The 18,143-nt window shown below is 40.8% G+C and overlaps 1 protein-coding gene across 1 annotated transcript in view; it reads right to left on the bottom strand.

Moving 5' to 3' along the window:
* Positions 1-2,554: 2,554 nt before the first annotated feature.
* Positions 2,555-18,143, bottom strand: part of FNDC3B (fibronectin type III domain containing 3B) — a 163,518-nt gene continuing 147,929 nt past the window's right edge. Inside the window, exons 23-25 of the mRNA XM_009955796.2 lie at positions 14,736-14,902; positions 11,782-11,909; positions 2,555-2,866 (exon numbers count right to left, since the gene is read on the bottom strand). Coding sequence (XP_009954098.2) covers positions 2,555-2,866; positions 11,782-11,909; positions 14,736-14,902 — 607 coding nt within the window. The remainder of the gene's footprint in view (positions 2,867-11,781; positions 11,910-14,735; positions 14,903-18,143) is intronic.

An 18,143-nucleotide genomic window follows, 5' to 3' on the forward strand; every position in this document is an offset into this window, starting at 1 on the left:
GTCCCAACTCCTGCAGAAGGCTTTCGCCGATAACCCCCGGGCTGGGCTGGACTGGGCATCCCCGTCCCCGTTCGCGCGACTGTCAGCGACACGGAACGCATCGGCAACGACAGAAACGCTTCGAGTGCAACCGATTGCTCCTCCCTACGCTTCTGCTCGCTGCTTTTAGTATCATTTGGATTTCAAACTTTCAAAACAAATCATCTAAAACAAGGTGGGGGTTTTTTTCTTTCCTTTTTTTTTTTTTTTTTAATTAAAGCAGGTTTGTTTTTTTTTTTTTGTAAAAAGGTGTCAAGCTTGGATTTCATAGCAGCACTGCTGAAACAATATTCCAAAAATAAAAAAGGGAATCTATTCAAATTTCTGGGTTTCCAAACTAGCCGTCTTTTCATTGTTTTAAAAATACACTCTCTTCCCCCTCCACTGAAAACAGCTGTATATGCTTTGCTCACAAAATACAGATGCAAGGTCACAAAGTCTCATATCACAAATAAATTTAAATAAAGATGTAAATAAATTTGACAAGCCATGACTTTGGCAAAAAACGAAAAAAAAATAGATATTTAGCTCAATGCCATTAGTTTGCAAGGCTAAATTAAACTAATTATAGTCAATAACAAAATACAGAACATTTCTAACATTTGCTACATCTAGAGAGGCACACAGAATAATTCATTGATCTTAGCACTTTCTTTCCAGAGATGATTATGTTTTTGGATACATGTAAACGTTTGAATCACTGATAATGTGGTTGTTTTTTTTTTGTTTTTTTTTTTTTGGCATTTAATGTACTAGATGCTCCCGTCTTCAAAAACACAAGAAAATGTAAGAGGATTAATACTACTAGGAATGCTGCCAGGTAAAAAGTTGACCTAAAGTACAACAGTATAAAACAGACAAAATATAACATGCTACGGGGAGGGTGGGGAGGGGGATTAGTACATAAGTACACTTTTTATTTTTTATTTTTTTTACAATAAATAAAAGATTGCACTGTAATTGGTATTTAAAGTACTGTATGCAGTATATAGTATAAATAAACCTAAAACAAAAATAATGTTGTTTTTTTTCCCCATTACTTTGGTTAAGGGACTATTATGCTAGTACAGGACACTGAATCTTAAGACGATGGAGACAGAGCACAAAATAGCTAGGACAAAAGCAAAACCAAGTAGCAAAAATATACAAAAACAAGAGGCAGGGAAATACACTGTGTCTGTTGCACCCTTTTGGAATCTATTTGCACCTCCAGCTCATTTATGTCCCTGAGGTACTGCACAATGTTGACTTAATATAAATAACCCAATGACTCAGGAGTTAAAAATCTAGTATCTTGATGGATTAAAACGTGTGTTTGGGAAGGGGCAGGCAGGAGGGGGGGGGACACTTCCATCAGAGCAGGGACTATTCCTCTGCAAGACCCTCGTCTGAATTTTGCCATGTACCAAGTTATTCCAATTAGCCCTGTGGTAAGAATAGCACAGACATCCATTTAAGGTATTTAAAATAAACAGATCTAATTTCTGATACCTCCGAGAAAGTTCCATAAAATGGATACCCCTTCCAAAAAAAAGAATTAAAATAAAATCAACTGACAGTAAAGTTTGCTTACATTGAGTGTAAATCTCACCTAATTCAGTAGAGGCAGTAAGCTGTCACCAGCTCTAATCATACAAATCAGGCTGAACATAATAGAATAATACCTAGTATTAGATTAGGAAGAGTTATATACAGTGACGAACAGACAAGTTAAAGCAGCTTTTAAATAGCTGAACATGGGAATAACTAACTATTGCACAATGCCCTCTTACTTAAAATTACTGCTAGGAATCAAAATGGTAAAAAAAAAAATCTATAATGCTTCATAATTTATACGCAGTTTGGTTATTTGATTTCTTATACAGGCAGTTTATAGTGTTTGTAAAAACAACAGATAACTAAAAAGCTTTTTCAACTGCAGGATATTGTTCCAATTTAAATGCACTAGACAGTTAAAATAACAACTCACGTTTTATCTTGAACAAACGGGGGCAAATGTAGTGAGTAATTCATAGGCAACATTGCTAATACTGTTCAAGGAAAACCTGGTACTGTTGACTAACACTGTATTCTAGTCTTACCACTATAGACATTTGTGACTAATGTTTAGAAGGAAAAAGAAGAGACAAAAAAGTGACTCATGATTAAAATTTCCTAAATAGTAAGATAAAATAAAAGACTGTACGAACTTCAGTGAAAAAACCAAAACAATGTTGAAAAGGCAAATTGGTGACAATTTTGAATCTGTGAAGGAAAAAAAAAAAAAAAAGAAATCTTGCTTTTGGTATCTGGTTTGCTTGTTTCTCCAGTTTGACCACTTCCTAGTTTTGAATTTCAAAAAGGTGCATCAAAACACTGATTTATCTTTCTTCAAGCTAGAACTGTAAAAACAAGAGAAGTATATAAAATGTATGGTAGAACAAAAGGATTTCAAAAAAAGGAATATCTGGATAAATGTGTGGATTATAATGCGTAGCATTAGTTAAATTTGTATCTCAAACTTCCATTGAATTCTCTACTTCATAAAGAAGTATTGTAATATACAGGCGAATATAATTGACAAACTTGCAAAGCCAAGAACAATGAGGGCTGCAAACTGTTCATCAGTAGGAATCATGCTCTTTATCTTCTGATCATCTATGCTTCCCACTTCTCCTGCAAGCATGATCTCATTTTGCTGAAGCATAAAGGCAACGGATGGGCTGAAAGGTCCACTAAGTTCCTGTGAGGTATCCAAGCACCGGCGGCAGACGCAGACGCGAAACCGATAGTCTGTGTTGACTTGAAGGCCTGAGATGTAGAATGTGGTCTCTTCTCCCTTGTACACCTTCAAAACAGAACAGCAAGCAGTCAAATACACAGAGCAAGACAACCTCCTCCTCCTTTCCCAGCATAAAAAAAAATTAAGGAAGTAACAACGCTAGGTTTTGCAAGGATTTGATCCAGAAAGTTAGGTCAAGTCTGAGTCTCTTAAGGAAACGCTTCTGCAGCTCTCAAGGGAAGGAACTCACTAGGTCAGGGCAGCCTCTGGAAAACCAGAGGCATGTGGAGGACTATGGGAGAGATGTCCAACCATCAGAGGTCTCAATAGAGAGCAATCCACAGAGTCAACGTGCACAAGGACAGCCAAAACTTCAGACAATATATCAACCATAAGGCCACAACATATCAACCATAAGACATACTCATCTTTTGTGGGTGTGACAAACATCACAAACGTATTTCTGCACTCTTAAGATGTAACTCTATGCCTAAAACGTGTCTACGACATAAGCACCGTGTTTGGCCCTGAAAGGAAGAAAACCTGCAAACTACGGTTATTGGAAGACATTCACTGTATAATCGTAAAATTGGTTACAAATATTATTTTAATGGATTCCCACCCACATCTCTCTCAAGAGTCAGCAATCTTGACAGAAATTACACTTTCAGAATTGTGGAAACAATAAAATATGATTAAGGTACAAAAAAGCTCCTCTTGGTTGTATTTTATTGGGTTCTTTAGCAACCCAAACCCATCATGTATTTATGTTAATCAAATGCAGGTACTGCATGACTTGGAGAGCGTGAGTCACAACATGAGAAAGAAGAGAGATAACTGAATAGCTAAGAGACAGTTTTGCAACTTAAATGGAAAAAGACCACTGGAAACATTTAAGAACTCTGAAAACAAACAACCAGTCAACAACTTATATAATGGAGTGTTGTTGAAACTGCTATTTTATGAAATTAAAGACGTATCACAAAGTGCCTGTATCTGCTGGAAAAAAAACATCCTGAACTTTTCCTCTGCTCATTTAGCTGGTTGCCTTCTCCTCGCTGTGGGAGCAGAAGGCTGAGAGCATCTCTTCCCTCCCAGAGGTAAGAACTCAACCCAGAAAAGGGTAACAAGAGGGAAGTTAGACCTGAGCTGACAGAGGACTTCCTCTGCATGACTCTGGAGTAAGAAATACAGAAGGAAAAAGAAGAGACACACTCAGCTAAGCACCACTTACAGAGTCCAGCTTTCCTGCCCATTCTTGCCCCTGAGACTCATCCCTCAGTTAAAAAGCCAGTCGCTGATTTCTTGAGAAGGTCTGGGACAAAAGATTAAGGTTTTTCTTTTCTTTTTAAACTTTCACAGTCTTTCCAAATACAGCTTGTATGATAGTGACTAAGTAGAAGTCTTCTAACCGGCTGGTGTTTCTTGGCGCCAAGGCATAAGCGAAGAAGCAACGTTTAAACAAAATTACGTTACGTTACGTTACCTTCCTCAAGTATGCTCAGCATTCACAGGAAGTTCACTCTAGCTCAAGTGACAGGAATACAACAAGTTCATACTGTAAATCTCTGCAGGTAACCACAGCCATGCACCACTGCCTTTCTTGTCGTTCTTGCTTGTCTTCCCAATGCCGATGAGAAGTGAGACATTAAGTCACAGGAAGACAGTAATTGCAGGGAAAACAAAACTGGAAGTGCCGTAGCGGTCCACAGAAATAATGTGAAGGTTGAAACACCAGTTTGCAAAGCATAGCTCATCCCCAGAACATCTCTGCCACTCTGTTTTCCAAATGCGGTTCCATTTCTAATACCCAACTGCTGCGGGCAACTGTCCTCCACCTACTCTCTCATCAACGCTTCACCCGGTACGTGGTTAATACTTCAGTTTACTCCCAATACAAAAGATCACGCTAAGAAAAGTTGCATGCCTTTGGCACGTAAATGTAGGTTCAGCGAGCAATTGAAAAAGGATGTGTTCTTCCACAGGACCAGAGTCAGGATTCTTCTACTTGGAGGACTCACCTAACTCCCATTTCTCTAGACTCTGAGACATGTAACTCAAAGCATCGATCCTTACGAAACAACTGTAAGCAAGGTATGTTTTTTGGTGCTGTTGCAATTATTAATTTAATTTCAAAATGCATAATCAGAGGAGTTCTACATGCCTGCCTTTGCCATAAATGAACCTTTGCAACTAATATCACCACTTTAAATCAAAATAAAAATCCAGTAAAATCTAAATAATGACATTTAATAAAAATTTTACAATCTAAGCTTCATAAATTACATTTAACAGATACTAGGGATGGGGTATATACAACCTGCCTTTGCACTGAAAAAACCTGTCCAGTTAATTGTTTTGGGTTTTTTTTTTTTACTTGTTTTGTTCTGTCAGGGTGGTGAATACCAGTGCAACTGGAGGCTAAGTCTGGTTAAATCAAAGACCTGTATCTTCATTACAGTCTAATCAATACAGATGACCAAGTTCACTCAAGCCAGCTACTCAACAGCACTTTCCAGAAAAAAGCCAGATAGCCCAGTGAGAGAACAGCACATCTTTGAAGAAAGTTTGAAATCTAGTAGAAAGTACACTGAATACAGGTATTAATATTCACTAATGATAAAGACAAAACACTTCCCGCACTAGAGCTAGGAAGGTGGTGGGAATTGTCCTGCTTTCAGTGGTTTGATGAGTACGTAGCGCCAGTGGAACGATGTCCTTTCCCAGTAACAGGTAAAAAATGTGTGTGCTTCACCGTCATTCACTTCTGACGGAGCCTCGGTATCCTCCACTGCCGGCTGCAGCGAGCACCTTGGAGACACTCCTGGCTCCAGCTCAAGTTTGCTGCTGTAGTGTCTGTAGGACCAGGCTAAGCCAACGCAGGATGCCCTCAGCACAAAGCTGTGTGCCCGCCTGCGAACACTGTTAATGCTCTGAACGGACTTCACATACACAACAGAGTAAAAAAACCCTGACAATTATGTATAAGGTCTTTAAATTTGCTAAACAAACATGAAGCCATATATAACCATATTATGCAGCACACTTTTTTTATATGTAGCACATTACACTTTGGTGGCCAACAAGCCACCGTGGCTATCCAATTTATCGCTTTCAGTTCCTAAACACAGCTTTTCTGTTTAGGCACCTGAGAACACAATACAAACATGATGAGCTTTTTGCCTGGCTCCCTCAATGAAAACATCACAAGTAATAAACTGCCGCTGAAGCCTCTTACGGCATTTGATCCTACTGACCAAGCTAGACAGCTCAGAGGATTCCTGTAGGCAAGTATTTCTCAATTTCACCGATGTCATTAAATAATTCCAAGCCCATCTCTTCCAAATAATAAAAATGACAGCCACAATTGCCCTGTAAGCAGCATAGTGGAAAGTATAAGATAACCATACCTGGTGGTTGCACTCCATTGCAATGACCAGTGTATTTAATAATTAATAAAAGCCTACTTTGATAAGAAGATCAGGAATCACAGAATGTGAGGGGTTGGAAGGGACCTCGAAAGACCATCTAGTCCAACCTCCCTGCCAGAGCAGGGCCACCCAGAGCAGGTCACACAGGAACGCATCCAGACGGGCGCTGAATGTCTCCAGAGAAGGAGACTCCACAACCCCCTCCCGCCCCGGGCAGCCTGTTCCAGGGCTCAATCCAGGTTTCAATCTATTTGGAAAGTATGCCCACTTGAAAGGTTTAATGTCTTTTCTAAGCCATCTGACAGAATTCTCTTGAAGAAACTGGCTTATTATTTTATCCAGACTCAAAACCAGCTTCGCTCACCCCACTGTCGTGATGCTCACAAACTCTTGAGAGCTGTGTGGACAGCCTTCTCTCCTCAACAAAGTGAACAAGAGTCCCTCAGATCACCTTCCGCCAGGTGGGCTGCACCAAAAACCTCTAGCAAAATTATTTGCTCCGTCTCATGACACAAAATTGGCATCAGGAGGCAGAGAAAATGCTCAAGGCAAGCAGCACTAATAATAAATGCCAATGTGTACTGTACAGTTGTGTTGCATTTTGGCATGCCACTGGTGCAAGTGTCTTTGAGTTACTGTTTAGAGAAGGAAAACCAACTGTTTGCCGATTAAAGCTTTACACAAATTAACAGTGCACTGAACGTGTTTCAGAGACTGTGTGGCTACAGAATCTGAAACAAAGAAAAATCAGTAATAGAAGTTAGGGCTTGGTAAGACTGACCGGATTCTCCCAGGTGTCTGCCTCTCAGCGCAGATGCAAGCAGGCTTCCTTCCCACTGCATTGCTGGGGGATCATTTTTACATGCTCAGTGTATCCTACCCGTATCTCTTCTTCATTTGGAAAGCATTTGGGGACAGTTTTCTCCTAGATGAGATGTGGCAGAAGCTGATGAAACACCATTGCCTCCAAATTCTCCAAAATTTCAAAGGTAGAATGTTTTGCCTCACCAGCAAACAATTTACGGATAAAGAAGCTTTAAAGCTCAGCTCTCATTTCCCATGTCAGCTCATATGAAGAGCTGGCTCCTTGGTGATTTGATCCCCAGAGCTGCTCAACTGGGAAACTAAAACTTAGGCTGCTGAGTGTTACGACCATTATCCCAAGCTTCAGCTCCTGCTAGCACCTGCCGCCCCCAACTCCAGGTTAAAACTATGCAAAGCTGGAGATGATTTTAACACACTTTAAAGCTAAGTTTTGACTGAGTAAGCTTTGCTGGATGAAAGCACAAGAAACAGAAAACCATATCTGGGCCATCAATTCCTGGAACCTGCCATGATTTACGTCCTGATTCATAAACAAGGGAAATTTGATTTCCTGAAAAGAATTGTCACATGCCACTGCTTTTTCGAAGTATCTGAAGAGATAAAGCATACAAATACACAATAAGGAACATATTGAGAAACAGGAAAATAAGTATTTCACTTTTTTTAAACACACTTTTAGGGAGCTAAATTGTTATCTGTTAGCTCCTGCAAATCCAGTTCTTCAGACATTTCTCAGCAGAGCAATATTTACAACGTGTTCTCCCACAGGGGGGCAGGGACGGCTATAGCCCCAGTCTGAAAGAAAAAACAAAGGCTTTTGAGTACTTTGATGCCACCTCTACTAGGTCAAAGGGTGGAAAAGCAGTGGCTTTGGGACATGGAGGGCTGCATACAGCGGGCTACAGGGAGAGGGAGACAGCTCAGGTGCGATGATCTAGAGAGAAACCACAGCTTTACCCAAAAGCATGTCAGTGGCTAATGTCACAGCAGGGGCAGGAAACACTAAAGTGATTTAGCTTGTTTAATGAATTAATGAAGATGATTACTTTCTGTAACTGGAATTTGTTTCTACAACCTAAGTGAGATGCAAGTACAGACCGGTGGGATCTGCACCTAGGTGTCCTTGGATCTCTCAAGAGCTTCATCTCTAGGATGGCACACACAGCAACAGATTAATAAGGAGCTCAAACTTTCATACCCAACAGATGGCAACAAGACTTTGTTTTCGCCTATTAATGTTTTATTTCATAATGAGTTTTCTATATTTATTCACTTTAGTTACAAACCACACTAGACAGGTGTTACGATGCCCTATTTCATACTGGTCCACAGGTAGTTCCAGAAAAATCAGTGCTGTGTACTAGAGAGCTACGCTGTGTGAACAGGGGAAGTGAATCATGGCCGCTTATTTCCATGGACACCGACTGTGCCAGAACGAACTGAAGCTGACTGACTGATGCTCAGCCAGCACAAAGTGCCCAAGTGGATTTTTTTCTTCTATTAACGAAATTCATATGGGAGAACATCCCATTCTGCACCTTCTGAAGGGCTTCCTAGCAAAGAGCTGGATCAAGATCTGTAACGAAATCTTCCCAGAAATGGGAATTGAATGTCACATTTGCGCTGCCTGAATAAGGACTTCTGTCAGCTTTCTTTTCAAGTCCAGGGAGACTGTGCTTGACACCGTGCCGCTCCTTGTGCACAACTGTTCCCCAAATAGTCACAGGATATAGCTGCGTTTTGAAAACTCAAACATCTTTAAAAAGTTCTAACTCAGTTTTCATGATGATAGGAACTTCCTTTTCCAAGCTTTTATTTGGATGAAAAGACTAAAATCTCCTATGTAAAGCATACAACATTCTTGACAATAAAACACCATCACACCAGTTTAAAAAACATAACGGAGCATGCATGCTAAGCCAGTAACACAAAGGTCATATTGGCATCTTCCTAATAAGTCTATCTGAATAACAATATATTTGTAAAATTTTCTGGTGGAGAAACATACGACATAGAGCAAATATTCTCCCATTCCATACACACAAACACACAAAAAATCAGATTGACATGCATCATCATCTTGATTTCTGCTGTGCCTAGCCAATTCTACACACTAATGCTTAGTAAATGCTCTACCCTTTAATTGGTTTGCTCTGCTCCAGGACATACCTGCACATGAACTTACACTCATAAGCTTTTACTCATTCAAACACTGAAAGCAAGAATTACAGCTCTAAGATAAAATGAAGAACCCAGCTTTAGTCACCTATCAGCTGTATTCATCTGAAGTAAGTGAACTGGTAGCAGACACAGGGACATGGCTCCATGGGTTTTGTAACATGTCTTCCTAGTTAAAACAGTTTAATGCCTTGCCTTAGATAGCTGCCTTTAAATTGCTGCAAACAAAGTGATCTGACTATCGACAGGATTACAAGCCTTGCAACAGAGAAATAGTTTTATGTGCTCATTAGTTGAAAAGTGTCAATTTTAAGGTGATTTTAAAAGTGCATTTTTATTCTATGAAACTCATCTGCGTTTGGGCTGGTGTAAGACACGTCATCCTTGTAGGTCCCTGCCAGCTTGAGGTATCCTATGATCCTACTGACACAACTGTGTCCTGGAGGGTGAGCAAAGGGGAGAGTGTCTGAGGACGAGCGACCCTACATGTGATACAAAGTCCTGCACAGCCCATAAATAGCCTGAAATAGCTGGCTATTGCATTTAATTCCACACCAGCGGGACATAAAAAATTACTTCATGCAGCTATTTATCTCCTCCTTATCCAGCTGCACTATCCCTGGATCTTGCAGAACGAATGCACTGGTGACTATTCTAGAAACTCCAGTCACTTAAGACACTGTTCGCTCTCATGGGTGTATTTAATAGCCTGAAAATCTACAATATTTTCCATTTGCACAACCCTTCAAAACAATGTGGAAAACTTTTCTAATATAATAAGCCCCTTGAGATTCATATGCAAAATATATATGTCACTTTCAGGGAACAAAACAGATTTAAAAGTAAATTAGGGACTTGCGATTCAAACGTAATTAACACACCACTAATGTTACTTCTCAGCGAAATAGTAGCAAGTGATCACACACATGCCACAGCAAAGGTAAAGTGAAATGCATTAGCCAGAAAATCTCTGAAAGACGTTGATGTATTTTATCTGCTATTGACACAAGAGGAGCTAAGAGCACGCACGTAGCTACTGCAGCTCAGCTAACGGACAGTAAGCCAGTGATGTGGCCCAGTGCTAAGACAACACCCACATCCGTCATGAAGATAAGTCATTTTGATGGGTGGGACTGACTTCTGAGAAGGTGAAACAGTGGCACTCTCCCTCTTTTCCCTGGCTAGTTATCAGCCAGTCCAACTCCAGAAGTCACAGCTTTGAGCATCCCAGCTGGGAGCTTCTTCTAGCGAGTTACTTGTGAAAACTCAAGCAAAACACCCCTCATCAGGGTCATGCTTCCTGAGAAATGAAGGCTTTCAACATAAAACCCTGAAGGTACTTTTTATTTCCTTTATTGCTACAGTTTTTTCATACCACAATTTCTCGACTGCAAAGATGAAGCCATCACCCACCTTAAAGGAACACGAAGCCATGCTCAGTCCTCCCCAAGGACATCCAGAACATTTTAAGCACTGAAGCTATGCTTACTGAAGCTGTATGTGGAAGTTACACATCAAGGCTACTTTGTAAATCAGCAACAGCTAAAGGGGTCCACTTACCCACTTAGCACTGACACTGAGGCCAACACAGTACACAGGTTTTATTACTTACACCAGCAGCAAAACCCACATAGTTAGGCTTCTGAATCTTTAGCACCCACATGAATTGTCTTATGTTATTTTTGATAATTCATTAATTCACAGTAACACTCAAAAACAGACTGAAGAGGAGCAAGGACACAGTTGCATATTTTTAAGAGTTTAATTTGAGGTTTAACATATCTCATTCCCCAATTTGGACTTATTGGGAATCTGTATGACAATGAAAAAAAGGACAGGGAGAAGACAGGGCACAGATGAAGTGCTCTGTAAATCACACGGTCAGAGGCCTGAGAGAGGAAATAAAAAGTCCAGCTGTGAATGAGTTGTTCCATTTCAGGTGCCCTGTGGAAACGTCCATTTGTGATCTCTAATCAAGACAGACAAGGAAAGAAGAACCAGTCATACTTCACTCACTTTGCTCCCACAGTGCAAGAACGGACACAGCTTTCTGCGGGGCAGCTGATAGACAGCAGTTACACATCGAAACCTCAGACAGGAATAGGATGGCTGAACAAACCAGTTAAAAGTTGTGTACTTGACTGAAATCCTTGATGAAGAGTCTTGGAACTGGCTTAGTGAACGAGGAAGATCATCTACCTACTTCATCTTCTCATCTGCAGACAATGGTTAGCACCAGCCAGTTCAGAAGAAAGCATGGGTGGACAGAACTGTAACTTTCCAAAGGTTAGTTCAGTTAGAAACAGTGATTAACTACGGACAGGTTGCAAATCACTCCAGTAAGGTAACAATGTTCTATACACTCCCTTGGGGGAGAAAACAACCTATTACAGCCCTTCATTTTGACTCAGCCTTTACCAAAGTTCACCTGACACATCACCACAGGGTGTAATCCAATACAGTAGAAAGAAGCAGCACAACGAATGTTCAAAAACATTTCTATTATATCACTAATATAGCAGTATCAAAACAAGACCATTTTCCTACCTGCTTGTATTCAGATTCTCTTCCAACCAGTACCTGCAGAACATAACCAACAGGATCGCCCTTCATGGGTGGGACCGTTTCCCAGGTAATTTCACAGGCATTTCCTCCCAGCTGTGTCACTCGAGGGGCTACAACAAAATGAAATGTGTTAACGTTTAATATCAAGATTGCATTGAAATCATACTCATTTTACATGGACTGTAATATATATGAGAGCATTTTAAAAAGAGAACTTTGGGACATCACAGGGGTTAGTAGCACGTAATCTGTACTGTATTTATGTGGCCAAAAAATCAAATTGCCATCACCACTGGATGAAAGACGTAAAACTCAAGTCACTCAAAAGTCTCATTTATTTCAGGACAGTCTTGCCTGATTCATCAGTTCAGGATTCTTGTAGTATTAAACAGTAACAAACACTATCCACAGAAAATTGGGTGACACTTAGAGCTGATTAACAAGCTCCTAAGAAGTTCACTGTAGGACCCAGATCGCTTCTGCAGAAGGACAGTAAGGTGTTAGAGCATTTCTCATCTGTCAGCTGTGTGAGCCGCTAGAAAGGGGGAGTGGGTGTGACAGAAAACTTTGAACTTTTAAAATTCAATTGCAATGCTGTGCACTGATCTTTTTGAAGCAGAAGCCAACACACAAATTACCCTGATATTAATAAAAGCAGCAATTTTGTCAAGTTCTGAGCAAACACCCGTGGCAGTGGAGACACCTGCATATTCCTTCCATGCTACACATCATCGAAAGAGTGGAATAACATCAAACATTTAATTCAGGAAAAACAGGAGAAGGAATGCAAGAAGGGAAGCTAAATAATATAATTAGAGATTAAGTCCAGCCTGGGAAGCAAAAGTACAAGTACAGTTTCAAAGACCTGGACTCCTATCTAATTCTGAGCCTGACATTCAGATGATCAGACCTGCTACTTCTAGCTAGGCTTAGACTAGTGCTTTCACTAGAACTCCGGAGAAATTCAATTTGTCAGCTGTTACAAAGCTGTTTTCCGTGGGAGAGGATGTCTCACCAGCTGGAAGCCAGAAGATGCGGCCCTATGCCCGACAGCAAGCTTGCAGGTGAGGCGAGCAGAGCACCAACAGCGGCAGCACGTTTGTACGTACAACTAAGCATCTGCCACTGGAAGGCATCAACACAACTGCGAGAGCATCCAGGGTCCAACCTCTTGATCAGGCAGAGCAAGCAAGCACACAACCAGAACAAGCAAAACTGGGGGAAACGACGACACTGAACACTTTACCAAGTGGTTAACGCGCGCACGTGCAAGGACATGAGCTTGTTAAAGGCAATCTAGATTCCCAACCCTACGAAAACAGTCAACAGGAGAGTCTATCAAAGAAACAAATGCTGCTGCTGCCGCATACATTACATGAATTTTAGACTAATTCGTTACCACCCAAGACGAACACAGGAATCAAACGCAGACCCAAATGTAATCAATATCCATTTGCTTCTCCCTGCACATCTGCCAGTGCTGAGAGACTGATAATAGACACCTTCATCTCAGCTGACAACACTCTCAATTATTTTCCCTCCTCCTTCCATCCCTCACCCCGATACATGTAGATTTTTGTTTGACGCTTACAAAACACTGCCATTAACAATAATATTTTAGGGTTGGCATCACTCAGTGAGTAATTAGGATACTTTACAGGAGAATAAACATGTGCTCCTGACACATGAAAAGCTGTACTAAGTTTATCACGTACGCTCCTTTGTATTGCTCCGAACACCGAAGGGAACCAACACCATCATTTTGCCTCAACAGATCTCTTTTCCCTATAGCATTACCTCCCCGTGGCAGCGTTCACTAGCGCAGTTTTTGTTGTGCCCTTTTCTTTGTTACAACCAGTGTTTTGTCATGTACCTGTGGTCCCAGCCCACACACGACCTGCTATTTGCACTGTATCTTAACTGCCTGATATTCAGTCGAGGGTGTGAGTCATATTTAACAGGAATTAAACAGGTAGGCAGGGAGTTCAAAACAAAAACCTAGGTGAGCTCTGAATTTAATAAAACGGATTTCTGTCCCACAAAACGAAAGCCCGACCACCGTGCACGCTGGCATCCCTGCGCTAGTTTTATCCACTTAGCGCAGTTCAGAGAAGCAATGGCATCAGGGACTCGGCACCCGCAAGTGACACGTGCCTGTGCCCAGGCACTCCGACACCTTGCAGATGCTGAAGCTGTGAAGCACACCCTCCCTGCTCCCGTCACCTACGCCAGCCTGGCTCACCTAGCCTGAGCTGCCTTTGCTTTGCTGGGTAGCATCTCTCAACTGCATAATAGAGTGAATCACGGCAATTCACCGTTGGGTAAGAACATTTACCCTCGAACTTTACACCGAACAGAGTGTATCTTCTTCCAGAAACAGCACTGAAGCAAATGCCAAAACCCAGGGCCTTTTGTTCTTCTAGCAGAACACATGCTAGCTGAGTTCTAAATCCAATATGCTTTATGTATGTGAACTATCATAATCAATTTTATATATTAAAGGAAAAATAAACTCTGAAGTTCTACACTGAACATCACCTACACAACTAAAACCAACATTAAACTTTACTAATGCCTACGTTGGTACGTACGCATATATACTGCAGCTGTTACATCCCTTAGAGAAGGGCTGCAGTAATCCAGACCAATCCCCTGGTAAACATTATTGCTAGCAGCAGCATTTAAACAGTTTATGTATAACAACAGCGGTTGGTATAACATTTATATTGTTCACACGATTTTGGTTTTTTTTGGTGATAATCTAGCTTCCCACTGTAACGTAACTTCACAATTCACAGAAATATACAAGCAGCACAAACTGATTTTCCACATGTGTTATTGCGTATGTATGTTAACCCTTACAAACACACTGCATACTTGCCAATCACTTAAATAATTACGTTACTTACGTACACATAAAAACATCTATTACACACCTTTGATTGCAGGTGGGACTGACTTAGTTGTGCAGAAGGTACATATTTCTGAGAAAGGTCCCTCCCCAGCATCATTGACCGCCTGTATTCTGAAGGAGTAACAAGTGGATTCTGTCAGCCTTTGTATCTTGTACGTATGACTTGGTCCTCTATAAATCGGAATAAACCTGGAGACAATAAAAATGAGAACATGTGGTTACTACATGTACCAGCGCAAGGTATCCATATTGTGGAAACTGTCACATCGTGCTTTGCAGAGCTCTTAAAGCATGAAATTGGCATGTTATTAACACACTAACAATGATCAGTAGGTTAGGGAAAGGAGAGGTTCATTGTCTCTTTTGCATCTAATGCTTACCTTACACAATGATTATGTTAATTATCAGGAAAAACATCTGTCAATGCATTTCCTACTACCTTGAAATCAAAACGGATTCAACCTGTGTTCTGTTACAATACATCGTGTGTGCTGCTGGTTTAGAAGTATGTTAAAAACAAGATTAATACTTTGAATCCTTTACTGCTTGATTTGGACTTCAGTCACACATTAAGACCCAAAGACCACATCTTATCCTCCTCTGTGCCATCTGAAGCCACAGGAACTGTATTTAAATCAGGACACACAGATTGTGTAATATATGTGTAATATATTACACCCTTCTTGGTTTTGAAGAGTTCACAGACTGAAGACAGCTTCCTCAGAGAGAACACATGGTGAACAAGGCGTGAAAAGGCACAGGGCAAGTACAAGAACAGTGAGGGGGATACGGAGGGTGGAAAAGGATGCCCTTTGGAGCTCTGGGGGATGCTCATACTAACAGCTCTGCTCAAAAGCAGGCTGAGAAGAAGACAGAGACACAACACTGAAGAAGTGACTTCCAAAATACTTCCACTGACAAGACCAAACATCAGCACACACAAACTTGTCCAACCATGTAATGCAGAACAAAAAATCAATGTCGCTTAATCTTAAGGAAAAAAAAAAAAAGTACAGTTGCTGGAGAGAATCTGACTTATTTTCAATTGCTCTGCTCAGATAAATGCTTCTCAGTAATAGTCATATGTTAGCCAGCAATTTCTAACTGAGGTGCTGACTCCCCGGGTGTTGGGCAGAAGGGGGACAATGGTAAATAAAGAGGAAGCACCCAGTATCTTGCATCAATTGGCTTAGCCTCCATGGGGGAATAGGGTCTTACTTGCAACAGTCCTGAGTCTGGAGAACATAGCATTCACCACAGAGGATCACATATTTTTTTTATTTTTTTTTTTTTATGATTTAGTACACTTATTCAAATATCTTAACCATTTTAGCAGATTTTAAATCACCAGGAAGCTAAAAAAGAGACTTGTTTTTGACCTTCTTATCCAGGTGCTAGCTTTATCCTTTGGCTTTGCATGAGATTCACAGTATAACCAATTTCAGCACTTCAAAGAAACTGGGTCTATCACTAGCTCTCAGGGACAGAAATCAATTCATATTACATTATGATTGAAATCCACGGAAGCACAAACAGAGAGATCTGTAATAAAAAGAAATGTTCAGGTAATTTAAATTGCTGGAAATGTACTCTGAGGACTAATGTGACTTACTACCCCCACCAAGTTCCAGTTCCAGTTTTAAGGACTGCCTGCTACCCCACAGGTCTGAGGCTCACGTAAGCAGCTACGTCACGTTTCAAATGACTACCTGTTCTCATGGAACAAAATCTCTTGGGATTCACTGCATGATGAACAAAGCACATGTATTTAGGACAGTATTAAGACTGAAGAGGCAAGACTACTGTCTCTCTCCCTCTCCCCTTCTTGTCCCTCAATCAGGCAGCTGGCTCAGAAACCACTGCAGCACTCATTGTAGTGCAAGAGACTTGGTCTCTGACCCTGATCCAAGGATAACAGAGAGCAAAAAAAGATGCAATGCAGTATTTTAGACTCTTTGCAATCGTCCGTGGAGCCATAGAGCCAAGGGAGGCTAAACACACCTTACCAGCTAACAGACAAGCACACCCATACCCCAGTTTGGCTTTATGGTATACTTGCTAGACATATTTATATGGTGAACACCAATGACTTAGCCCTCAAATTACGCCTCCATCTTTTGAATACGACTGAGGTTTTCAGTGTTATGAATAGTGATCTGACAAAACACCTGAGCTCCTCCTATCATTTGGGAGCTGGACTAATACTTCCAGTTGGTTTCCATGTCTACCCCTTTTTACTTTTCTATTTCAAAAAACACCTGTAATGAAAGCAAAAAAACATTACAGAAAAGCTTGCATCCACGTTCGATACACAGGACTGTAATGGAAGCACACTTAAACTTCTGAGATCCAACCACCTTTGAAGAAAGAGCTCCCAATTTTGGAAGAAGAAAGGCTGATTACCAGGTCAATCAAATTCAGCTGCTATTAGCCTTCACTATGACAATAATGCTTTGTAATTGTGTTTGAAGATGCAGATCATGATGTAAGAAACATATGAAGATGAAACATTTCAACCTTCAAAATACTAGTGATTTTCTGATAGTAATGTAGTATTTTCCTCATGTCTAAAGTGACTTTATATTCCTCCAAAATTATTTCTGTTATTTTTAAAAATAGTCTAGTTATTTGACATAGACAGCTATAGACTTGGAGCAATATACCCTACAATCTTTTCTCAATCTCCTAGGCTTTCTGCTGAAGGACTGCTATCAGTGCGATTGCACTGTGATGTCTGCATACATTAAAAATTGCCTAAAGAAAGATAATTTGTTCGTATCATTGCAAGTTCATTTTTTAAATCTAAAGATTTAGATTTAAATCTAATTTAAAAAGCACATTTAAATATGAGGTCTATATATCTTTGACTTCTTGGCAAGCCTGACATTGCCCCCTGTGCTTTATCCAGGCCCTGTTCCGTACTTTTTCTTAAGAACAAGCCAGCTTTGAGCTTGTTTGCAAGGACTCAATTCCTTACGCATTTAAAAGATATGGAAAAGCTCCCATGTTCTCTATCTCCCTCTCACCTTCTTCCAGCCTTTCCTCAGTTCTCCATCTGAACACGCACAATGAGTTTTCTTTCTCAGATGTTGTGGGATGCCATAAGCACGGTCATTAACAAAGCACAGCTATCAAAAATCTTTCTGCCTTTTCAGGGCGATAGCTGAACTACATTGTGGGGGTGGTTTTTTTTCTGCATCCCACTTATCCAACAGAGCTTTACACCATTCATAAATTGAATGTGAGAAGACACAAGTCCCGGTCTCCACAGGGCAGCAACACAACTTGCACATCAGTGCAGCTGGGAGCTGAGAAACTCGTAGAGGAGGCAGGCGCGTGGCTTAACAGAGCCCCCTCCATCCCTCTTCCCTGCGTGGCCGGGCTGGTGCTGAGGGACGGGCACACGGTTGAACACGACTGAAATACTACA

This window comes from Leptosomus discolor, chromosome 7, assembly GCF_034619465.1.
Source record: "Leptosomus discolor isolate bLepDis1 chromosome 7, bLepDis1.hap2, whole genome shotgun sequence".
Lineage (NCBI taxonomy): Eukaryota > Metazoa > Chordata > Aves > Leptosomiformes > Leptosomidae > Leptosomus > Leptosomus discolor.